The sequence below is a fragment of the Drosophila serrata genome, unplaced genomic scaffold (genome assembly GCF_035046125.1).
Source record: "Drosophila serrata isolate PLE 108 unplaced genomic scaffold, ASM3504612v1 contig_269, whole genome shotgun sequence".
NCBI classification, from domain to species: domain Eukaryota; kingdom Metazoa; phylum Arthropoda; class Insecta; order Diptera; family Drosophilidae; genus Drosophila; species Drosophila serrata.
The window spans coordinates 171,715-196,790 of NW_028257167.1; the positions used below are offsets into that span (position 1 = coordinate 171,715).

Below are 25,076 nucleotides of genomic sequence, written 5' to 3' on the forward strand. Positions count from 1 at the left end.
TTCCACTACTTTTCTTGTTTCCTGCAAAGCAATTTTCTTTACATAAACATTGTTGTAGTTATTTTTATGGTTAATTTTAACATATATGAAATTTTTGAATTTTTAACGACAAATTGAAACCAGCTTCATTAAATGGCGTTGCCACTGTTTATTAATTACAATTTCTGGTATTTTCCGGTATTTTTGCATGGCTCGCTGGAATATTTAAGCGCTCCAGCCACTGGAGCCAGGTCACATTGCCGCAAGCACAAGTAAGTCAGTACTGCCAAGTTGTAACAATCCAACCTGCCAAATTCAGTGCAAAAAAAGGCTAAAACAGGCTAAATTAAATAGTTGATTTATAAATTAAATAACTAGCAACGGCATAATATTTTAAAATTAGTTTTCTCTTTTTTATATTTTTTTGGCCTACTCAAATTTTGGTACATTTTATTGGTGTATTGGGGTATAAATATTAGGAGAAACAACTAAATCAACTACTACTATTAGTTATAATATATTTTTTATTTTTAAAATTTTTTGTTTATAGACAAATAGACAATAAAACGAAAAGTTGATTTGACAGTTTCCTTATTTCTTTCCTATGATAAAATTAAAATGTAAATAAATCTTGTCGTTAAAAATAGATTGAATATTAATATTTTTTATAAATACTGTACTATATTTAACTTGTACAATACTTAATAAAATATGCTAGATGATGCTATTTTATAGCTAGAATCTAGCTGCAAGCTTATAGAGCTTTTCCATTTTTAGATATGCCAGATGTAGCTTAAATTAAGCTAAGCTGGCAACACTGAAGTACGCAGAAAAACAAATTCTTGCAAGTTTTATATCCCAGTGAATAAAAAAGTGTGAATTGCAATCGAAAATAACCAAGCCGCGTGTTGCATGCGGTCCTTGCATTTGTCGAAGTGGTGTCAACGTTTTTCACCTGCCCCAGCGCAGATGCCATAACCAAAAAGCGATCGGAATTGTCGGCAGGTGAGTCTTCTTGGACCAAGAGTGGGGAAAAATTAATTATTTAAGGTCTATTGATTTTGCGGGTGGGGGAGAGCTCATCCAACGCCCTCCTGTTGCTATTAACCGCCCACCGCCCCCCGCCCTTGTGGACGGGATGCCGATGGGACGGTCGCTTGTTGCTGCGCACAACAGGTGAACTTGAACTTTAAGGTCCGTCCTTATCTTAATTCGCAAGTACATACAAGTCGCAGAAGCACACATTTATTACTGTGAATGTGCTAAACTCCCATTGAACATTCCTCATTATTTTTGAACATCAATTCCAAGAAACGAAAATTCCTTTTATAAACAATTCATGCACAATTTTGTAGGCTATAACGCCATCTCGCTCCCCCCTTCCCTCTCGCTGAAGAAAACCATAACATAGCAGAGCACATTTTGGTATTTATTTGTTTTGTTTGTTACAATTACTTTTGATGGTGGTTAGTAATGTTTTATTTAAAAAGTATTAATGTAAAACTGGACTGTACGCAGCCAAAAAGCTAATTTCGTTACAATGCTAATTTAACATAGCTTTATATTGGCGCTTTACTGATTTTTCCGGTATAATACCTTATTTCCTGCAGGTCTAGCGGGCATACTGATTACAAAAAATAAGGTTTAATCACTTTGCCTAAAAAGATTGTTTTTATTTATATTCATTTTTATAAAATTTGCCAGTTAGTACCATGTACTCTCCCAATTCCACAACCTCTTTCGGTATTTTTTCTGTACCAAACACACTGGCTTGCTGTTTTGCCGGTGATGAGGCCTCGAACAAGCTAAATTCTGGAAAAGAACTACTAAAAAATATGAATTAACTAAAAACCAATGTCAATATAGAAATGCAAGAAAACATTTTACGTTCTTATGTCTTAAATTTAATTAATTTGGTGTGTTAATATAGCCCTTGTTTTGGGGCCGTCCCTAAATATGCCGCCAATAAACCAATAAATCCAAAAACGCAGTCAATTCTGTTAATTAACATCAGCCCGACAGCAGCGAGAGAGCATTCTGTTAATGAGAGCAGGTCTGTTAATAAATTCTACTTCCTGAGATAGGTCTGTAAAGGTGTAAAAGTTATCCATATGTGTAAAATGTTAAAACATCTGTTAACCACCCGATAGAACCAGAGATTGGGAGCAGGTCTGTTAATCAATTTTACATTCTACATAAGAATTCGACCCCAAAAATGAGAATTTGGAGCCGTGTATCTATAACCGTGTAGAATGGCTTTCTAGACATGTAATGTTAAATGTTAAACAAGTCTTGGAAATCAGAGTGACCAGAGCCAAGGTATGAAAAAAGATCAACAAAAGTATTGGTGTGTCGGGATTTTAATAGATTTTCAAATCTCAAAACCAACTTTCGAGTGCGCAACTAGTTGTAATTTTCACCTTCTACGCTATTCCACGCGTCTCTTCTACGTCTACCTACCGTCTAGTTTCGGCTAGTGTCTAGGATTCCAGTTTACCTTAAAGCCAGGATTCGGGACTCCCTTAAGTACGGGGCGTGGGCGTCGTGTGTGTGCCGTGTACGTGTCTCTCGGCTTACGTGTGTGCGTGCGCGATTTAAAAATAAACCAGCAAATACATAACAAATTATCGAAGAGCAACCAACACAAACAACCAAATACAAGTGTTTACACTTTGTTGTGCGTCGGTGTTTGTGTACCAAAGGTAAATAGAAAATAGAGAAGAAAAAAGACCAAAAAACATGGGGGGCAGTTTGTTGTGGGTGTGTGTGAAGGACGTGGTCTCCACTGCACTCATGCACTGCGCAACACGGTGTGGGTGGGCGTAGGGCTGATGGATGGGTGGGCGAAACCACCCACAGGAGCCTTCTCGAAGGTTGAAGGCTATTTGCATTTTAGCCAAGAAACAAATGCAGCCATCATGTGTTTCCACTTGAGGCCTTTTCTTACACACACATACGCTAATGCAAACACACATGTGTTGCGCCCTGTTGTTTTTGTTGTTGTTGTTGTTGTTTTTCCGCGCTCCTGTTTCGTATTCTTCTTCGTTCATTGTTATTTCCTGGAAAATCCATAAAAACAAAGGCAACAAGAATTTCGAGTGCAATAGCACAAACAGCAGCAACAACACAAGAAGCTATCGAGTATATTAGCCACTCGTCCCTCTCCGTGACCGTGCCCCGTTAGGGCTCCCCGTCCTGCTCCCACTCCCGAGCAATCTCATATTCACATGCTACTCTTGCTTTCACACAAACATATTGTGCTGTATGTACGTCGCTGACTTCTGCGCGCTCAACACTTTTATCTTGCTCACTGTCGTTGGCCACCGCCGCTCCTCCTGCTCCACCCCATCTCCTCCTTTATCACCTCCGCGTCCTCCTCATTCTCCACGTTATTCGTTCGCTGTTCGCACAGACGACTTCTTGGCCATAACTTGGCTATAACGCGGCTGCCTCTTACCATTTCGGACAAATTACGATTGTCAGCGACGCTAAGGTTAAACGCCTTTGGCCGCAGGTTGCGTTTCACATTTGATAAGCCGCGGAAAGCGGACGCTGAATTAATATTAGTCACTCTGCTAGCTTAATCGATGGCTAACTAGTTGGGAGATATATTTCGATTTAATTGGGGTTAGCAGGGGGAGATTTAATAACTAAATTAGTTAAGATTTTAATGATAATTAAAAAAGTTCTGCGATCTAATATTTTCTTACCTTTAAATAGCTGTAATTTTTGGGTTATTTTCGAATTTTATTCTTAATCTTAATCAGTTTTTTTTAATTTTTCTTTATTGTATTTATTTAAATATAATACAGTACTAATAGATATCACTAAAATTCCAATCCCCATAAGATATTTCTGAATCTTAAATATATGGAATACCAATTATTTTGCGATTATGCGAATCAGTCTTCTCAAACGCAATTGCAAAACTTCTCCTTATCGCCCACACCTCTTCCTCCCCTTATTTACTTGGTTACATTCCCATCGCCTTATCAAAAAGCAGCTTATTGCGTTGCATTTAATTGTAAATGGAACAGAGTCCTCAGCCATACACGATAGACAATATTCGCAGGCAACCGTTTATTGGGGTGGCCAATCTAATGTACTTACATTTTTTTACGTCCGCTTATCGGGGAGGTGTCCGTTTAATGCTCTTCTGTAGTGTTAATCACTGCTCTTGGTCTCGTTATAGCGCTAGAACAAATCAGGCAGAATCAAAAGTATAGCACTCAAAAATCAGTCGATTTTGAGTATTTGTGGTGTCTCGGAAACGACGTTCCTCTTTTGATTTGAAAATGTAAAGGGAGCAGAGAAATGAGGCACACAGCGATACCCTGTTATTTTATTTTTTTTTTATACATATGCTATTTTTGACAACTAGGAGTGTTTTGCCTTTAAAATACCAAAGTTCTCTGTTTGTCTGGACACTTCCCTGTAAATATGTTTGTTGGATTCTTAAGGATTTTGAGAAATTTTGCTTACTTTAATCTGAAATTATTCGGTTTTGAGGACTCTTTTTTATTGGTTTGAAAATAATTTGTAATATTTTATTATTCAAAATCGTGAGAAACTCTCCGGATGCACAATTTACGCAAATTTACGAATACATGGTTTTATTTAAGAATTCAAGTATTTCAGGCAGAAAATAATATAGTTTTTTAAATGGTTCAAGGTGACATTTATGATTCTCAAAAATCCTATATATTTAGGGCACAATCTGACAATTTTGTTCTGTGAAAAAATCTCTCAAATGTCAGGGGCAAATCAGTTGTTAGTAGCTTCGTCACTTAGCCTTAATAGATTTTGTATCAATCTACTGATAAGAATTTTCTAATGCACAATAATTTTTTAAATGACCAAAAATTCTTAGAAAATTACGTGAAATTCTAAGAAACGAAGACCATTTAACGAAAAATATGTCGTTGGTCGGCAGATAGCCTGCCCTGACCTCCTGTCTTGCGACACGTGCCAATCATTATTCTATCTGAGTGAGTCGTCAGGGACACAAATGTGGCGCAAAAATGTACATATTATTTCTCTTGTTTATAAAAATCAAAGTCTCTTCTAAATGAATCGTTAATTGGAGTTCAACAGAATCTATAAGTCGACAACTGATGAGAGAAAGCTAAATCACCGGCTTAATGTATTAGCCTCCTAACCTTTTGTTACCTTGATCCCAATCCCTTCTGACACAAGGTGATAAGACTCTGGATTCTGGGTAAACAATAAATGGGTCTGGCCAACTGGCAACAATGCCGAATATACCCCATTCGATGCCGCAGTGCCTTAGCATGGGAAGCGATAGCCGACAAACATTGTGCAAAATGTCAGGCGAGCGGCAAACGATAAATGATTACTTAAATAACACTTGGCGGGGTAAAGAGCTCCAGGAGGAGGTAGAGCAGGAGGAGGCGTCATCTCTGGGGTTCGTTGGGGTTCTTCGAGTTGCCGCTGCAATGGTGGTGGAGCGGGGTCCATTGTCGACGTACGACGTGTACCCACACAACAACCAAACACTGAGGCATGCTTATTAAACTTTTATGAGTGCAAAAACAAATACCACAAAGCGTTTGTGTGCCTGCGTTGTTTATAAAAAATTGAATAAGAATATGTACGAAATGTACAACGACTGCCGGCTGGCACAAATGTCGAAGCAGCAGAAAGCAAAAAGAGGCAAACAGCAAAAAAGGAACACTGAACCATAACAGAGCCCTAGGATGCTTGGGGATTTGGAGGTTTCGGTTTTGGCCAGGAGTTAGAATCTACCAACATGTAATACATTTAATATTACCCTTTTCGCTTTTATACCCTAGAAGGGTCTGAATTTGGCAACGCAATGAAGGAGTCATTTGCGATTTTATACAGCATATATGTTTATATATTCTTGACAGCCGAGTCGATCTAGACAAGACCAGCATGAAAAACAAACCAGCACAGACAAAATTTCCATTTTAAAATCAATTATTTATTTTATATCTAATTGCAAATTAAAAGTGTATACTTACTTTGGTTCCCCAACGTAGCTTCCCTTCTAATTAATTAAGATGTACGCAACACTGAATACGTTTTATTCATTTTATTTTAGTATTTCAATCAGTTTTAATTACCATTCTGTAGTTTATAAAAAGTATCTACGGTTTATAAATATAGAAAGTTGTTTAAAAAAGTACTCTAAGGTATTTTTACTTTTTAATAGAAATTTATTGTTATCTTGACTTGTATACCAACTCCTCCAATGTACTTCCAAGAAGCAGTGCACTTAGATTTCCAAAGATTAGATTTTGAGGAATTTTACTTATTCTGAAAAAAAATGATGAATGATTAGTGAAGTAATTAATAACACATTTTGATCATCAGATTTTAGTAATAGTAGTAGAATTTATTTTGGTTCCTTGAAAATAGTTTAAGGGTTTATTATTTGGAGGGATTATTAGGGGGGTTATATTTGAGATTCTCTAAATATATTAAAGATAAGGGTAATAATAAAGTCAGTCCTAATTGGTTTTTTCGTAGTATCTGAATGTAATAGTTTTGAGCACCCAAATACCTTACCTCGTTGCTTCATTAGGTAGCGTGCACTTGCCCTCAGGTATCACTGTGCCACCTCTGTGGTCTGGTCTATAGCTTTATGATATGTACGTAGCTTCGAGGCGTCTTATCAGTGCCAAGGTATACCGACTATGGCTGCTGCCATAAAACTTTCCACTAGCTCGGCATTTGGATTCCTTGGAGCTTTTCAGTTCGCAAGAAAATTGGGATCTCTTCTATATCTATTCGGCTCTATCTATGTTTATAGAACGCCCACTTAGATGCAGATAACGCGTTTTCCAGAATTTTCGCTGTGGCAATACGCCAAAATTCGTATATTACCCACCTTGGGGGATTATATTCAATCTGTTGTATCTGCAGATTTGTTGTTTATCCCGGATATATATACTACGTACATAGAAAAGATAAACAAAGTGCCTTGGCGTATGGGTACTGTAAGTTCTGCCTGATTTTTAGCCTCTTGGCGGCCATGAGTCATCGGGGCAAACGCTTATCTAAGACGCGCCTATTTGGCTTTTATTTTCTGGCTCAGCATTAATCACACGGCTAAAATGTGCAATTCGCCTGTTTTGTTATTCTCCCCCTTGATTTCTTTCTCTCTGCTCCTCTGTCTCTCTGTTTGTTTGCTTGTGATTTTTTTGTAGCTTTTTGTTTGCCGCTCGCGGCAGCAAAAACAATTTCTGTGTGGGCAGCTGGCAGCCGGCAGCGAAGCTCGTTGAGATACAGATACAGATGCTCGTGCACACAGATACAAAGATACATAGATACAACTAACGATACAGATTCAGATACAGATACATACCGACAAACAAACGGTTCAATAGGCAAGCAAGCATGTGTGTATGCCATAACAATTGGCACCCAATTGCCAATGCAGATTGCTAGGGGCTCCGGGTTTTTCCCCCCATTGACTTATATTTTTCTTGGATCTGCTTTACATACAACCACCGCCCCCTCCGGCCAGCCCCAAACGGATGCACAAAAGCCACCCAACCAGTTCGCTTTTCCAAACCACTTTCATTGCACTTCAAGGTTGCCGGCTGAGCGTTTTGATTGGAAAATTCGATCATACTGAACGCTGATTAGACTGAGACAAGGTGTTAGCTATACTCTTGATTATTCCATTTCTGATTATTCCAAGAATATTAGCTAATATATTTAATACAAATAATGGTTAATAGTTTTCCTATTTCCGGCGACAAAGAATGCAATTTGTTGCCCCTTTTTGACACTGAGAATACTACTATATAAGGTTTTTGGTATAATCGCAGATTCTCCGAACGCTCGACCCAAAGCAAGACGTCAATGCAAATTCAAGTTTTGCAACTGAAAACATTTTCGCCGACGCGAGATCGAAATGTATTTATATGTATACATATATACATTTAAAAAGAAATGAGAAAAAATAAAAGCTTCGTTACACATTTGTGTTTTGTGTGACGTGCTTTGCCGTATACACGTTTTTAACCCTCTGAGGCCGGTCAGTGGCGAATTAGCCCTCCTGACCGCCCCCCCATTTGATTGGACATGTGTGTGAACATTTACAACTGGGGTATAAATAACATTGTCTATCTACCGTGTGCGTTTGCAACTAAGTACATAAATATATTTGCGGACTCCAACCCTCGTTGGTTGCGCTATAAATCGCTAATGTGCCTGGGTAAAAATGGTAGCGAGGGGAAATGGATAACTACCGGTTATCGGGGGCTTTTTGCGGTAAACATAAATCCGGAAAAAACTATCTTTGTATCTTTACTTCATTCATGGCATAAAATCGATGCAAAAGATGCTTTATTTTGTTATAAAAAAACGGCTTCTTTTGTAATTCATAATTTGAAATCATTTTCGGTTGAGCTATTTTTCGTGGTTTTATCTAACAACTATTTCGGCGAATTTAACTTACTATAAAATGCGTGTTTTTGCTAACTTTTGCAAGCATTAAAACAAGATGTGAGTGGTTTTTGTTTCATTATAATAATGATATGAAAATAGTTGAGAAAGTTCTTAATGCTTTTCACTAAAATCTAATTTTAAATGCAACTTTATTCTCTCTGAAACCTTTCTGAGTTGTTATACTTTTTGCTGTGTGTCTTTGGTTGAAGATATTTAACGCTTTTAGCATCCATGCTGAAACTAAAAAAGGCCTCACAACATATATTTTTTTATAGCATCTGCCTTTATGGGTTTTGGATTTTGTTTTGCATTCATTAAGCTCTCTGTTGTTGCTCGTGCGGATAGCTGAACCAAAACTGGATTTGTTTTGAGGAAACAGAACACCAAGCCAAGCGATCTACAGAAAGTTTTTAGTTTGGTATCAGCTTTGTTCTGATTTATGTCTTTTTTAAAAGTGTACTATAGATGGTTCCTTCCCTTGTGTAGGGTTCAGACTTTTATCATAAAATAGCTACGGAAAGAGCTTTGTTTAAAAATAGTTTAAGGGTTCGTTCTTAGTGCAATAGTGGGTGCCAGGCATTGTCCATATACATATAATAAGTCCCCAAGGACGACGACACGCGTCGTCCACAGCTGGTGCTGCGATATGGAGCACCGGTGGGATTTCATCGGTCTCAGAGGAAGGGCAGCCAGGGCGCCATCCAGACCATCCATCCATGCATTTTTTTTGGTAACTTTAATTATGGCCTGCGGTCTATTATTTTCGCTGATAATATACGCCTGCGTTACCCAATTATACGACCCTCAAAGAGTCATTTTGCCAAAATTTGCATAATAATACCATTAGCCGAATTTCATAATACTATAATATTATAAGTTTATGAGCAGAACACATTTTTCTCTACGTAACTAAGCAAATGCTCCTCCTTTAGTAGCTTTTCCTCGAATCACTAAAAAGGCGCTATTTAAAGTTTGTAAATTGTCCTGATAAAGTGCTATGAGTTTTCCACCTAATCCATACGCAATCTTTCATGGCAATTGATTCATCGATGGCTTTTGGTCATCGTCTTATCGGAACATGGTAAATATATGGAATATGGCGAATTTCCAACAAACCCAGATTATTCTAACTACTTCAGCGAAATTTTCATATCATTCTACTACTTTGCCATTCACGTTTCGGCCTTATCAATGTGTCGCGAAGGTGGGCGGTATAAAAGCCAGAAATTAAATTGGCAAAGCCTTCAGTTTAGTTCCTTCAATCGATCGGTAAAGTCTCCACCCGTCTAACCATTTTCATTATTTAAATATAACTTTGATTTGTTATTGTTTTGTTTTGAAAGCGAGACCCACGATGTCACAGATTTTATATTGTTGCTGCTGCGATCAGAGTTTGTTTGTAAACAGTCTGCTTGATTGCTTCACCTGACAGCTTCTGCTCTTCTCCGATAACCCAACTGGGATCAAAACTGATGCGGATCAATGTGAATTCAGCTTAAAGCCAGGGGAAACCAATCCGATTCTTTTTGTTGACAAGCAATCCTCCTATGCTAGGCATTGATAACCCTGGTGGGTGACTCACCTCGGATGCAGCTGTGTTTCTATTTTCATTTTGCAGCTTTTCAAGCTGATAACAAGCGGAAAAGTACCACTCCTACTAAGGCCGCAAAAGAAAAACTTTCTGCCAACTTGACCAGATTGCTTCCGTCTGTCTGACTTGGCACATTAGAGGCAGCCTAATCCAAAACCAAAACCAAACCAAACGAAACCAGAACCTTGAACTACTTTACTTTGGCTCAAGAAGCGCCGAAGGGTAGAGGCAATAGCAACAGCAACAGCAAAAGCAACTCATGAATAGAAAGAAACCTGCCCGAGAGTGGAGCACTAGTAAACCTTCCCAGATCTTTTCATTTTCATCTACCTAACCTGATGACTCCCTGACTCGCTTATACCCAGTGAGCCGCACATCCGATTTCGGGTTCCTTTTTGGGGGCAGGTATCGCCGACGACCTGTTCTGCTTGCATCATCGAGCAACCTTTGTTTCTCCTGCTGCGGACTTGTCCCTTTTGCCTGGGCTGCATTTTCGAGGGTCTGTTTCTTCATCGGCCATTAGATCCTTATCTAAGTTGGCTGCTGCCTGGCCTGGCCTGGACTGGTTTACCTTGTTTACCACCACCGCTTCCAAGTTGGTTCCAACTTCTCCTCTGCGTTGCCTCGGCCCATTCATATTTGCTACGTGAGCGTCGCGCTGGCCTTTTTTCCGGGTAACTACAGAAATTAGCGTATCGACCACAAAAGCAAACATGCTTCGGTTCGGGCTCGGATTCGGATTCGGGTTCAGTTCAGGTTCTTGGTTCTCGGTCTTGGTCTCAGTCTCGGTTTGGGTCTGGGTCTGGATCTGCGTCTGCGTCTGGGTAACCGCTCATTTACGGTCACGTTTCGACGACAAACAAATGTCGCCAGTCGCTGACCAGTCCGGGACCAGAGCCAGAGGAGAACCCTGACCGGGGGCAGGAGAAGAAGGGCTCGGCCTGGCCATAGTGCTGCCTTATCAGCGCTATTTAGCATGGCTATAAAGAGTCAAATTCCCCATGGATCGGACTTGCCCGTCCGGCGGTGCAATTAATTTTCACACCTGTTGTTCCGAGCGTCTCGAATTCACCTCACGCGTTTGCTTCTGCTGCTCTCTGGCTGTGTGTGTGTTTCGTTTTGTTTACTTTCTCACCTGCGTGCTAGCTTGTTTTTCTTTCTGTGTGTATTTATTTGTGTGTGTGTTTGCCATTTGCAATAATTTTTTGTTATGGTAATTAAAGGCTAAAGCCAAAGCCTGGACGACGCATTCATTCAGCTCTCATTAAGCCTTGTTCTATGACCTCACGATACGGCTGGGGGAATCTATTTCCATCTCTGGTATTTCTACCTAATTATGGTTTTCCATTAACCAAATTGAAGGTATTCTCTGTGGTTAGTTAACATATAGAAATAAAAACATTTTGCTCTTCGGGAAAACCTTTAGTTGTGGTAAACTTTCTATACAATATCAATAAATATTAGTTATTTACGATGTGTAATAGTTATAAATTGCCTGTTGAAAATTATGTATCATGGACTCGTATTGACTTTCGGTTCTAAACAAACATTGTTTCTGTTTGGTTATTTGATCATGGGGAGACCCCAAACCCAGTTGCAACAATAGACTCTCTTTATGCATATAATGTATTTGCAAAAATTGTTGATATCGCTTTCGACACCCATCGAAACCATATACGTCATCACATCCATACATATTGTGTTGTTTACCGTCATGCCAGAAACATTGCACTTACCCCCATATCAACATATGCTTGTGTATTTATAGTTCCCTCCTAACAATACTAAAAAAAAAACAAAACAAAATCAGACAAACACGATATCGGTTGCATGTATGCCAGTGCATTTTATGGACGCCTTAGACTTGACTGCCTGCGGAAGCCAGCCGGAGCTTGACCGGGTCAAGAGCCTGTCATAAGACAGAAACTGAAACTAAATCAGAAACCGCACCAGCAAAAAACCAAGTCCCAAGACAGTTGCACTGATCACCACCACACCCATTCAGCATTCAGCTGCCCCTAAGCTAAGCATCAACACTCACCATACCATCATCATCCATCCGGGTAGAGCAAGAGCATGAGCCTGTGGAAGCGCATCTCCAGCCATGCCGACTGCGAGCAGCGTATGGCGGCCCACTACGATGAGAAGGGTCTGTTTGACCTGCGCATCTGCTTGGCGCCCTGGATCGAAGACAGGATAATGTGAGTAGAGGGCGGCAAGTGTTGGGCATAAATGGGGTACTGGAAGTGTACTGAAAAGCAAAAGAAATAAATTAAGGCGGTCGCCTGACTCACTAAAACAAGATGTAATTAACTTAACTTTTCTTTTTTATGCCCACGCAGGTCAGAACAGATCACACCCAACTCCACGGATCAGCTAGAGCGTGTGGCACTCAAATTTCACGAAGATCTGCAACAGAAGCTTCTCTCCACACGCACAGCCAGCGATCAAGCACTCAAATACCGTGTGGTGGAGCTCTGCGCCCTCATCCAACGCACCTCCGCCGTCGAGCTATACACGCATCTGCGTACCGGCCTCCAAAAGGAACTGCAGCTGGCCACCGAAAAGAGCGTGGCATCCACAGCAGGTCAATCTATGCCGCTTAATTCGTATAACATGAACGCCGCCGCTATGGCCACAGGCGGCTACATGGACACCAATGAGATCTTGGGAGTCACCAACAGTTGCAATCCAGTCCAAAATATGAGTGTCATGCCGTGCACTGTCCAGAATCCAGGCATTGCTTCGCCTGCTTTAGGAATGGCTGCACCCAAGGTTGAGTTGTACGATGTCCAGCACCAGATTATGCAGACCCTTAACGAGTTCGGCGCCTGCGGCAATGCCCTGAAGCTGCTCGTCCAAAACTACAGCTACATGTTGAACTCTACAGCGTCGCCCAATGCTGAGGCGGCCTTCAAGTGTCTGATCGAGGAGAAGGCGGCCATCGTGATCACAGTACGTCGCAGCTTTATGTACTACGAATCGCTGTACGAGATGGTCTTCCATGAGCTTAAGAACTGGCGCCGCCAGCAGGCTCTTGCCGGTAACGGGGCTCCGTTCAATGAGGGAGCCCTCGACGATATTCAGCGCTGCTTCGAGATGCTGGAGACATTTATTGCCCATCTGCTGGCCGCCATTAAGGAGATAATGCGTGTCCGCCTGGTCAGCGATGAGCCGGAGTTGACACACCTTCACGAACAGATCCAGCTCTCGCAGAAGAATCTGGTCTGCTCCGCTTTTATCGTGGACAAGCAGCCGCCACAGGTGATGAAGACAAACACACGCTTTGCAGCCTCAGTGCGCTGGCTCATCGGATCCACACTGGGTATTCACAACAATCCTCCCACTGTTGAGTGTATAATTATGTCAGGTTTGTATTAAAAAGCATCGAGTTTCGATACAACAGGTCTAACTTACTTTTTGTCCTCAGAAAATCAAGCGCATCGGTTCGTGACTCGCGGCGCTCAGTTGGACAACAGCTTGGCCGGACAGTCGTCGGGCGAAATACAGAACTGCTCCAGCACCATGGAGTATCAGCAGAGCAACCACGTTTTCTCGGCCAGCTTCCGCAATATGCAGCTGAAGAAGATCAAGCGAGCTGAGAAGAAGGGCACTGAGAGCGTCATGGACGAGAAGTTTGCCCTCTTCTTTTATGCGACCACCACAGTGAACGATAGTCATCAGGTCCGCGTGTGGACTCTATCCTTGCCCGTCGTGGTGATCGTGCACGGCAACCAGGAGCCTCAGTCATGGGCCACAATCACATGGGACAATGCTTTCGCAGAGATTGTCCGTGATCCCTTTATGATCACCGATCGTGTCAGCTGGGCTCAGCTTTCTGTGGCGCTGAACACCAAATTTGCATCGAGCACACAGCGCTCCCTGACCATCGACAACCTGGACTTTATTTGTAAGTTCTATCATATGTATCAGCGGACGAATTCTAATCGGTTCTGATTTCCATTTGCAGACGAGAAACTCCAGCGTGAGGAGCGATCTGAATATATTACGTGGAACCAGTTCTGCAAGGAGCCCATGCCCGACCGATCCTTCACCTTTTGGGAATGGTTCTTTGCCATTATGAAACTCACCAAAGATCACATGTTGAACATGTGGAAGGCCGGCTGCATCATGGGCTTCATCAACAAGGCCAAGGCGCAAGATGATCTGCTGCGTTCACCCTCTGGCATCGGCACTTTCCTGCTCCGCTTCTCCGACAGCGAGCTTGGTGCGTATAAACCGCTTTCTTGAGGATTCAACCTGTTTAAAAGATAAAAATATATTAATTTCTATTAAATATCGCAGGAGGAGTCACCATTGCCTATGTCAACGATACTGGAATGGTCACCATGCTGGCACCTTGGACTGCCCGTGACTTCCAGGTGCTAAACCTGGCCGATCGCATTCGTGATCTTGATGTGCTGCGCTGGCTATATCCCAGCGATCGCAATGCGCTCTGCGTAGAGCGTGACACCGCTTTCGGCGAATTCTTCTCAAAGCGCCAGGGTAAGTGTACAATGAGGTCCTATACGATCCAAAACACTTCCTAATCAGAACCAAATTCCCGCTGTGCAGAACCCTCGCCCGGCTACAAGAAGACCACCCTGCACGTCCAGGTTTGTAATAGCAACGGCGACAACGGGTCCATCAGCGGAACACCGCGACACGTATCGACGCATGATGGCATGCAGATGGGAAAGTAAGTTTCGCATGTCTAGGTTCATTCTACACCAAATCTAGCAATGATTGGATTGGCTATCTAATAAAAGATTATGATTAAGCTCGAGTGCCTGAGTAGAGCGCTAATCCATGGCCCGAGGGATGATCAAATCAGCCGATTATGATCCGCCTTGATCTATTTCCGCTTATAATTGCCTTACTTTGCGTTATTTTGCTTATGATTTTGACAAAAAGAAAAAAAGAAAACACAAAAGTTTAACCAGATTGCAATACTTTGAATTCGAACACAAAAGGACTTTGAACCACCTGAAAACGAATAATGGAAAACCTTTGTTGTGCCTGAGACTAACCCAAAATTTAGGCTAATAAAACTAATAAAATTTTGTTGGAAGCACTGGATGAGAGGAAAACGAGAGCACGCTCTCCCGATCTCAACTTGACTCTACTTATTTCTGGTCGAACAGAATACTTATCACCTATGTGTTCTTTGTTTATTTTCATTTATCGTCCACCTTCTTCTGCGACTTGTTGGTCATTTTTGGGTGATGGTTCAGTATTGAGGAATCAGATTCCGATGACTATTCGCTGTCAGGGGAACTTGAAAGATTCGTGCAGGTGGCCAATCCCAACGATCCTGCAGTGAGGGCGATCAGTGATACCCTAATGATGTGCTCCCCCATATTGACGAGCTCCTAATGAGCCGCAGTGCATTGAGACTGTTGCTTTGGTTTTGTCACTTACCGAGAGGTATAACAACAATTTAATTATGTTCAGCATCTCGAAATCACTCCAACCAGACCACGACCATTGTTCCCTCCGTTCGCTGGTCCATCCATTCGCTCGTTGCACAGCCTCCGCCGCCGCCGTAACAGCCGTAACAGCGCTCTCTCATCCGCCTCCCTTTTTTATCCCAATGGTCATCTTTCATATTCATGTCCATCAGCCGGCCATGTCCCGGGTTATCATCGGTTTCAATTGGGTTCTCCTTTAAGCAGGTTACTAACTTTAGTCATAATCGGTTGCCGTATAACACCAATTACAATATTATTTGTTTGCGTTAAGTGGGTCTTTTTTTGTATTATTTATTGTTATAGTTTTTATTGTCTTGTTCAAAGTATTGCCATCTTTTTAAACTTTTCAGCTTTCAGAAGATTTACGTTTACACCTGAATAAATCAAACTCAAAATCAAATCAAAATTAAGCAAACTGTAAAATGTGATCTTTCTAACCGCTTACCATTTTCCTCTTCTATTTATTTCGCTTCGAACGCAGCTTGCAGAATAGCACCATCATGCACCTATAAATCTGATACCAAGCTGATCCTATATCTCAGCTAGCCAAGCAACCGAATTAGGCTGAAAAAAAAAACAAAAACAAAAAAAAAAAACGAATAACATATTAAACTCTTGCTTAAAAGTTGTCGCAACGTTTACCAGATTAGAGTTAATAATTGATCTGCATGACCTTTTTGAGGCTTGTTTGTTTGCATGTTCGTTGCCGTTTATCTTCCATTTTAATTGTGATTTCTCACTCGATTTGATGTTAGTGTTGTTGCAAAAACTATATATTTAAAATTAAGGGAACCGAACCCGGTCACTGCAGCTGGCTTTCATTAAAGGCTTTGCATAATAAGTCAAAACCAAACAAAAAAACCTTCATTTCTCTTTGCATTTCTCTGTCATTTCTCATTTCTCTCCTTTCTATGATCCTTTTTCCCTTCCGCTAACCTCTTGAACTCATCTCCCGCATGAGTTTACCTTTATTTTCAATTATTATAATTAATTTCTTTTCTTTTTCAAATTTTTACCCCCGTTTATTTGTTTGGAAACGTATTCCAGTGGCGACTTTGGGATGGCGGACTTCGATTCAATGACGAACTTTGAGGTATATAACTAAACTTACTATAAACTATATAGAAACGAAACCTGAACAAGGTGTGTTGGCACCGCTATCATGGAAGTGGATCGTAAACAACGATTGGAACACACCGCCGTGATCTGGCGGCGCGTCGTGACTCATTTGTGCTATTCGAAATTATTATTTTATGTTATCTAGATGTAATTATTAGAATTTGGAATGCATCATAGAGGCAGGTTTTGTTTGGTATGTATTTTCACTGTATATTGATTAATAACGATCAATAACACACACGCACTAAACTCCTTGTATATGCACCGAGATATACACTGCACATATAGACATCGAAAAGCGAGTTGGAGCTTAATATATATTAACTATTTAGTGAACCGAAAATGTTAGGGAAACTATTAGGACATCATGATGATTTTATTATGCTTAAAATATTAAATGTTCTTGGGTGTCCAGTTTTAAGTGTTAAAATTTGTTGTTTTGAACGTTAAATCGTCGTTTTATGCTATTTAATATACACTCTTTATACACACAGGTAGAATGAGAATTTTGAGAAAAAACGGGCTTGCCGTCGTTGGTTTCACAGGTCAAGGATCCGTTTAGCATTGTAAGACTAGATAGACGAGGGATTGGAACTGCGTGACAGGGAATGAGAAACTGAATGAAATTACGAATTTACAAGCAGTATACATATACAAATATTTACATAAAAAGAACGTTTATGTGTGGCGGAAACTATTTTTGAAACAGATTATAAATGTTAATCGTGTACCTAATACAAACTAACTAAGCGACTACTAAAACAATACGATTTGATCGGCTTTGACTTAACTGTTCAACTTTATCCTTCCAGCTTTTGTGAAACGCCAAACAACTATAACAACAACAACAACAACAATACGATCTACCAGAGCAATGCATGCAACACACAAAACACCACCCAGAACACTGACTATATCGAGACTATGAGTGTGCTTGGACCTGGTCTGACTTGAGCAGAATTTAGTATTTTATGTTTTGTATAAACTCTTTGGAATGTGTCCGCATGTTATTCGTTTTATATTTTTATATATATATATGTACCATCTATATATATCTATATGTCTGTATACTTTGATTTTTTTTCTACCACTCACCAGTAGTGAGCATTACTTTTAGACGATGAATCGGTTTAGTTAGTGTGTAACTATTTGTTGAATCTAAATTTTTGATTTTGATTTTAATTTTAAACGATTAATCATATTTTGAAATACAAACTACCTTCGCGTGCTAAGCCTAAGTTAAACGACGACGAGAAGAGAGAAGGAATCAAAAGGATGATATAGCCACACGCAGAGATTAATTGCGTTTATTTTAGTTTATAGTTTATAAGTAACATTGTGAATTGCTTTATGTGAAGAACACACAACCCACTCCCCCTCTATCCTAAATTGGCTTCCAATGCAGAAAATGCGCAAAAAGTTTTAAGAAATCCATTTATGTATATTTTTTTTCCTATAACGTGAATTTAAACTATTTGTTTTCGAGTCAGGGCGCTGTTTGCAATGCATTTTAAATGCACCAATCATGCCAATTGCCTTTTTAGTCAGTTATCAGAGACACACGACGATTATTACACTACATAGAAAGCGTAAATATAATACTTTATGCGAACAACACACAACACTACACTCTAAGCTTTGTATGTGAACCTTAAGAATTTTATAAGACTTAAGTACAGACCCAAAATAAATTCATTAAAAAAATAAACAATTTTGATGCGAGTTTTGTAAGAGAAACAAAAAAAAAAACAGTTCGATTGGAGAAACTTAATGTAAATTTGTGGACGTAAAGTTTTTATTGATGTTTTAAATTATGAAAAACTCGCGCACAGTTACAAACATTCCCACACTGATAAATACTGATAAAAACAGACACCAAACAATGTTGTTACTGGCGAATTGTGATTGTATTTGCATGACGTGATCACAACATTGCGTAGTCCTTTAACGAACACTAATTGTGTACATTGCGTAAGTGTTTTAAATGTAATTTCAAACGCTATATTGGGTGTGCTGCAATTTTGAAACCTCAAGTGGGAAATAACTAAAGAACTGTTCTTGTCAAAATGGCCAATAAAAAAATTGATTTTAAAAACTAATAAGATCAAGCTGTGTATTTATTTTTGGTTGGTTAGAAATCGCTTGCCTTGAGTTCAGTCCTTGATAAGGATATAGGAAAATAATTATATGTGGAAATTCGAAATTTATATATAAATGTTTTTGTAATGTTTTGCCATTAATGATCAGTAAATCATTATGTTTGATGTATCAATGCAATTCAATTGGACACAAGGCAAACTAATGTAAATAAAAAACATTTTGTAAGTTTTTAAGTTAAGTGCATTATATTTCTATATTTATAATTAGGATATTAGAAGGTTTATGATATTTTAGGGATGATATTGATATTGGGCGTGATATTATTGTCTGATGATATCCAATCCTAGTTCTTGTTGGCACAGCACTTGTCCTTGGGTCCATTCTTGCAGGAGCACTGGCACTGCTGGCTGCAGGCACAGTTGTCGCCGCACTTGGTGGCCGAGCACTGGCAGTCTAAGGAGTTTATTACCTAATAAGGACCTATGTTTTAAAGGATTTTCGATTTTATACTCACTGGTTCCACAAGCCTTGCAACCCATCTTAGTTTTGTAGTTTATTTTCTTTGAAGATTTAAATTTTAACTGAACTTTGTTGCTAGCAAACGCTGTTTGATGATGACAACTAGGGGGACCAGGCCCTCTTATACCATTTCCAATGCTGCTTTGCACACCACCAATGGGGGGAATACATATATCGAACGCGATTTTTAATCTCTTATCAGGGCGTGCGCAATTTTATACGGTTTACGTTATCGCAGAAGGCTCAATGATTTTGCGCACGCCAGCCGAGCGCAACTGCACACGGCGTTTCTTATCTTATCAGCAGAACCAGCACGACCCATAGTTTTGACGGATCAGAATTGGGTATAAAGAGGCCAGTTCCACAGCCCAGAAGTCATCACAAAAGTCTTTAAGCTTTACTAGCAGTTTCTTTTCAACAAAAACCAACCACAAAAGCCAATAAAGATGCCTTGCAAGGGATGCGGAAACAGTAAGTGAAACGGAAATTCATAAAATAAAACATAATGCTAATACAGAGTATCCTTTTTCCACAGACTGCCAGTGCCAGGCCGGCAAATGCGGCGGAAACTGCGCCGGAAATAGCCAATGCCAATGTGCAGCCAAGACGGGAGGAGCCAAGTGCTGTCAGGCCAAGTAATACCTGTCAATGGCATTTAATTAAAATGCTTATTAGTTGTTAATAGTAGCTGCTTAATTACCTCAGACTGAAGCTGAATAAATATCTTTTAATGTTATACTTAAAGTTATTGAGTTGTTTTTATAGAATAATCAAGTCTAATATATTAATTGATATGGTTGAAAATAATCTTTAATCTATAAATATAAGATAATTTCTTGGAATAGTTGTTAAATTCTTAAAATAATAGTTGAACTCCTCAGAAAATATTAAAATTCTTTAAATAATAGTTTGTTTCTTTAAATAATAGTAAAATTCACCAACGTAAAATAGCTATTTTGCATAAATATATAAACTTTGGCCACCGTCCGGAAGTTGTAGTTTTATGCCCCACTTTGGCCATAAGTTTATAATCTTTGAGGTTTATTTAATTTGCAGGCGGAGGCGGCGGTGGAGGGTCTAAACAGCTTGCTGCCATTTGTGTGCCGCATTTAGCCAAGTGCGGTGGCAGATGGTTTGTGCAGGTGCGTTAGGTTAAGAGCCATCAGCAGTCAGAAGGGCACTCGAGTCGCCGCAGTCTTTAAATGTGCAACTTGAAGGGGCTATGTGGGCTGTGTGGGCTGTGTGGGCTCTGTGAGCGGCGAATGCATGTCTGAGTGCCCTGTCCTTGCCTTACAGTCCTTCAGGATGCGTGGCTTAAACGGGCCGACAGGATGACAGGCAGGAGGTGGATAAGAATCTGGCGGACTGACAGCCAAGAAGGACGCGCTGTCTGGCGGCTGTCAATTTTCGCCAAACGAAAGATGCATTAAGCGCGCTAATTGCAGTTGACAATTCCATTTTGCGAGGCATCCAATTCAGAGATTGTCGAATCCTGTACAGTTTCCTGCAGCAAGCCAAGGTTTTCATTTATATTTGTTTGTGTTTTGCCGCCTCGAGCTGGTTTTTCGGGCTTAGTACTTTGGCCGAAATTTCAATTTCAGCGTTTTTAATGACGTTAAGCGGCGGAAATGGAATCGCGCGCCGCCCGGTAACTGCTTTTTGCGCCAAGTCATCAAAGTTAATTCGCATGGGTGGAAATTCGAGCTGGAAGTCAAATGTTTTTACAGCCATTTCCTGTTTCGGGGCAGGCAGTCAAAATGCCAGACATCCATCGTCATGGCTCGTTTTGCTCTATTTGTTTTGTTCCGCTTTTGGCGGAAATCCTTGTCACACCATTTGCCAGATTTGTGACTGATAAAGTGACACGTTCGCGCTGTAAGTTGCTCTTGAATACCGTCGATTGCAGGACATCAAGAGTGGGTCACGCGAGGAGCTTACATCTCGACCTTAACCCTCTTGGAAGGATCTTTACCCCGGGGCTTTCCTTATTGAAGTAGGATCCTTACTTTTCAGTTAAGCTTCTCAGTTTAAAAAACGTTAAACTTTTCAGATTATTGCCTTCTCCATTGGTATTTTTTACATATCTAGAGAAGTGGTCTGCAAGAATCTATTTTTCTGCCTGGCCTCTAACAACTTCACTTTAATTCTTAGACACACAAATGCCATACCGGCATAATCTAGAGATATTATGATCTTATGACACCATAATCCACTACCAGCTGTCCAATTCATTACGAATATGGCCATATTAAGATTTTATTGGAGCAACGGGTCGTATACGCAATATGAGACGCACATGCGGCGCATGGGGCGTATACGCGACTTCATTTTTCGGCCATTTCGCGCGATGTTCACGAAGCGCAAACGCAAACAGTTAATTACGTCATTAAGTTTTCATGTCGCAGGGCAGGCAGGGAAACGGAACAAAGCGGAAACAACTGCAATGCGGGCACTTCGTGAGGACTTTGTCGCCAGCCGAAAGGAAAAAAAGGACAAGCACGACGACGCCGATGAGGAGAACGTTGAGGCGTCAGCGCATCACTTATGCATAAGAACATTTTAACTTTTCGTTGGCCACTTTGGACCATGGCTGGGATAAAGGCCCAGGGATGCGGGGATAGGATACGGGGGGATAAGGGATACTGTGGATCCATGTTTATCTTTGCGTGTGAATTTTGCCTTCTGGCAGTGTAAAGTTGTTCTATGGCGAAATCAAATTATCCCCACAATGGCCCACACACAACACACACACACACAAGTGGCGAGAAGTTTTTGGCAGGCGGCAACTAGACATAAATTAATGAAATGCACAAAAACTGTGAACAGACAACCTAGCCCCTGTGTGTGTGTGTTGTGTGCAAATATTCTTAATAATTTATTGCAATTTGTTTGCTAAGCGCTTCGAAAACTTCCCTGAACTTTTCGGCATAAATTAACAGATTAGTCGGCAAGCCGTCGCGCCGTGTGGCAGACACCACAATGCGGGTGCCCAGGTGCTTCTGTGTCGAAAAAAATAAAACCAAAGCAGACTGTAGTCCAGACATATCCTGCTGCTGCTGCTGTTGTTGTTGTTGCGGCTGCCCGGCGTTAATTTCCATCTCCCAACGAGCTGTGAAAACTTTCAGCCCGCACGCACCGAGGCCCGCTTGTGGCCGAAAACGCTGTGGCTAACACTATAAGTCTTGGCCAATTTGTAAATCTCTCTAGCCGCCCTTTAGGGCCCTCGGTTTTGGGGTTAAACCTATTGGGAAGGTCCGTCCGAGCGGCTACGTTTCACACATTTGCCTCCATAAAATATTCATTTTTAATTTGTTTTATTTATCGTTCAGTTTGGTAGGTAACTTCATTAGCTGGACATGCTTAAAGTGGACCGGAAATACATTAAAGTCTAGTGAAGTAGTCAGGACGTCTTTTAAAAGGGATGTGTGGAGAAGAATAAGTATCAATTCAAGGATTCATTGGAATGCGCCTCTCCTGGAGCCTGCCCATATTCAATACCACTTGCAGATGGGTGTGGAAACTTATCCTTTTCGAATTCCTCACTATTTTGCTGCTGATCCAATTCCTGACCGGCCTTGGACTTTGACTTCTGGGAGCGACGTTCCCTCTGACGACGCCGTCTATTGCTTAGTTTGGCTTTAACCTCTTCACCTTGAGAACCGAGGTTGCCATGGTAGTAGCCTGAATCCATTCTCGTAGTTCTTCGTTTCTTATGAAATTTTCTCAATGAACCAAGGGAAAACTATAAAACAAAAATTAATGCTTCAATAAGAAAAAAAACCAAAAGGAAATTATATACACACAGGTCAGAATCCGATGAAGCTAAGGCACCGACTGGCAGTTTGGCTTCCGGTAGCCTAGCTTATATACGTTTCAGTGCGAAGTAAAACTCAAGGCTTGTTGGGATTTCCTTAAAATATTCGATAGCTAAAGCTTCAATCTAAATTGGAGACTTCAAAGACATCGGTCTAATGATCGTAATGTGGTTTGTTTTTGTAATTCTGAAAGATAGCTAAAGCTACAATCTAGATTGCAGACTTCAAAGACATCGGTCTAATGATCGTAATGTGGTTTGTTTTTGTAATCCTGAAAGAGTGGATTTTTGCCATCTCTTCTCTGGAAGGATAGCTGCACCGTTTAGTATTCCAAACTACAAATTATTTTCGATAGTATTTGGAAACTTTTTATGTTTACGAGTACAAAAATGTAGTAGTTTGTAGTTCACAGAAAATTAAAACTGTCAGCAGAGACATTGATTTCATTTGGTGGCATCCACACATATCCACGTGAAGCGGTCCCAGGTGCGTAATCAGCCGCGCCGACCGCCCAACACCCGCCTCCAGGTGGCAGCGGTGGGTGGCCTTGGGACCGAATGTCTACCCGGTCGCTTATCAATCGTTTTGACTGGCACTCTTCGCACCGCACCGAGCTCATTTTGCTCTCGTTTCGTTTTCAGTTTTCGATTTGCCGCTGATTTCCCCAAGCACTCGGAGGCCGTGACACACGGGTCGGGGGGAGCGAGTAAATGTGTCACCTCGTGATTGCCATAACTAAGGCCAAGGAATTGCTTCCTGTGTCGGGCTGGGTTGGCCGGGCAAACCCATTAGGGCAGCACATCCTGCGGTTGCAGGAAGTCGGGCGTTAGGACGACACAGGACACAGGACTCCAGGGCTGTGGGAGCTGTGGCCGCCCTTTGTTGACAGCAATTTCATATGCACGAATGCACCATTAGACGATGTGTCACACATTGCAAAGACAAAGACAAAGGCAAGGGCAAAGGCGAGCCAGCAAGCCAGCCCCGGACTCCCCTGTCTGTCAGTTGAGTAAACAAACAAAATTACAGTTGTGCGTCCTTGTCGACCATTAGATTTATTATAAAACTTTAATGCAACTCTGGCTAGTAATGAGTTTGGCTCGGAAGTGTGTGTGTGTGTGTTAATGCTGTAATGTTGTTAATTAAGTGAACATGGCAACCGCAATGACCTGGCTGCTGTTCAGCATGTATCCTGCCAACCAGGACTTGCACCCACCCCGCTCTCCACCTGTCACTTGCAACCGGAGTATTGCTTCGGTTCAGGGGGAAAAAATGCAGAATGTCAGCGGCGATTCCGAAGCATTTCAGAAAGCCAGACTGCCCGCATGCGAGGATGTCAGGATGCAAGGATACCAGGTCCTTTTCCATCATGCCGGAGCATTGGGTTCCGTCCGTGCCTGATTAGTTGACCGTGCACGTGCACAAATCAATTTGGCTCTGCCCGGCACACCCTTCTCTGCGGAGCGAAGCTAAAAACAATCATACGACGCGTTGTCCAAACGGCAATCAAAGTCAACTGCTTTCACTGGACGAGAAAATCTCACACTGAAATCAAAATCATGTCGCGCGATCGCATTGGAATAAGGTGAAGGGTTCTGGTTGGTATTTTTTTTAAATTAAATATTAATTAGGGAAAAGCTTGACGTGGACAAACAAAGATATTGTCCACAGAGATGGTTACCATCAAAGTGAAGCTAAAACTATTTAAATGTTGAAGGATTTCTGTGTTCAGACATAGATAAATACTTTTATAGATTTAAATAATTTTGTGGAAGATTATAGAAAAGTAGAGTCCTTTTTTTAGAAGTAAGTAATAGTAATAAGCGAATGTTGTTATCAAGGTTGCAACTAAGTGCACAAAGTCTAAATTATAGTCACGAACTATATAACACGTAGTTAGCAACACCACTTATATAGAAAATTATAGGTTGTCTATATAATCAAGAGTATAATGGATAAAAAGGAATAAAAGGAACTTCGGAAAAGAGAAGCTTTTATACTCTTGCAGTTTGCAATTGAATTATACATATAATCAAATCG

The 25,076-nt window shown here is 40.8% G+C and overlaps 3 protein-coding genes across 36 annotated transcripts; 2 read left to right on the forward strand and 1 right to left on the reverse strand.

The window, feature by feature from the left end:
- Positions 1 to 740: 740 nt before the first annotated feature.
- Stat92E (Signal transducer and transcription activator Stat92E) lies at positions 741 to 18,701 on the forward strand. Of its 34 annotated transcripts, none has more exons than XR_015271767.1 (10): positions 775 to 984; positions 11,781 to 12,213; positions 12,355 to 13,382; positions 13,443 to 13,922; positions 13,983 to 14,240; positions 14,318 to 14,518; positions 14,567 to 14,711; positions 15,247 to 15,439; positions 16,531 to 16,795; positions 17,415 to 18,701. XR_015271767.1 is itself a non-coding variant. In XM_086833066.1 (9 exons), the coding sequence occupies exons 2-9, from the start codon at positions 12,089 to 12,091 to the stop codon at positions 17,421 to 17,423; spliced, it is 2,271 nt and encodes a 756-aa protein (XP_086689192.1). In that variant the 5' UTR covers positions 775 to 984; positions 11,781 to 12,088; the 3' UTR covers positions 17,424 to 18,701. The 34 variants fall into 34 exon arrangements, 7 of the variants coding, with proteins under 7 accessions (XP_086689196.1, XP_086689198.1, XP_086689192.1 ...); XR_015271769.1 differs by having other exon boundaries at positions 16,531 to 16,576; XR_015271770.1 differs by having other exon boundaries at positions 14,588 to 14,711.
- Positions 18,702 to 18,919: 218 nt separating this feature from the next.
- Positions 18,920 to 19,384, reverse strand: MtnD (Metallothionein D). Its single transcript, XM_020958485.2, has 2 exons — positions 19,217 to 19,384; positions 18,920 to 19,155 (listed from the first exon to the last, which is right to left on the reverse strand). The coding sequence occupies exons 1-2, from the start codon at positions 19,239 to 19,241 to the stop codon at positions 19,046 to 19,048; spliced, it is 135 nt and encodes a 44-aa protein (XP_020814144.1). The 5' UTR covers positions 19,242 to 19,384; the 3' UTR covers positions 18,920 to 19,045.
- Positions 19,335 to 19,965, forward strand: MtnE (Metallothionein E). Its single transcript, XM_020958484.2, has 2 exons — positions 19,335 to 19,692; positions 19,757 to 19,965. The coding sequence occupies exons 1-2, from the start codon at positions 19,668 to 19,670 to the stop codon at positions 19,858 to 19,860; spliced, it is 129 nt and encodes a 42-aa protein (XP_020814143.1). The 5' UTR covers positions 19,335 to 19,667; the 3' UTR covers positions 19,861 to 19,965.
- The last annotated feature ends 5,111 nt before the right edge of the window (positions 19,966 to 25,076 follow it).

Coding starts and splice junctions, on each gene's coding strand:
- Stat92E (XM_086833066.1), top strand. CDS start 12,089: ATGAGCCTGTGGAAGCGCATCTCCAGCCATGCCGACTGCGAGCAGCGT. Junction 12,214..12,354: donor TGGATCGAAGACAGGATAAT/GTGAGTAGAGGG, acceptor ATGCCCACGCAG/GTCAGAACAGATCACACCCA. Junction 14,519..14,587: donor ATTCTTCTCAAAGCGCCAGG/GTAAGTGTACAA, acceptor CCCGCTGTGCAG/AACCCTCGCCCGGCTACAAG.
- MtnD (XM_020958485.2), bottom strand. CDS start 19,241: ATGGGTTGCAAGGCTTGTGGAACCA. Junction 19,156..19,216: donor TTGCAAGGCTTGTGGAACCA/GTGAGTATAAAA, acceptor TAAACTCCTTAG/ACTGCCAGTGCTCGGCCACC.
- MtnE (XM_020958484.2), top strand. CDS start 19,668: ATGCCTTGCAAGGGATGCGGAAACA. Junction 19,693..19,756: donor TTGCAAGGGATGCGGAAACA/GTAAGTGAAACG, acceptor CTTTTTCCACAG/ACTGCCAGTGCCAGGCCGGC.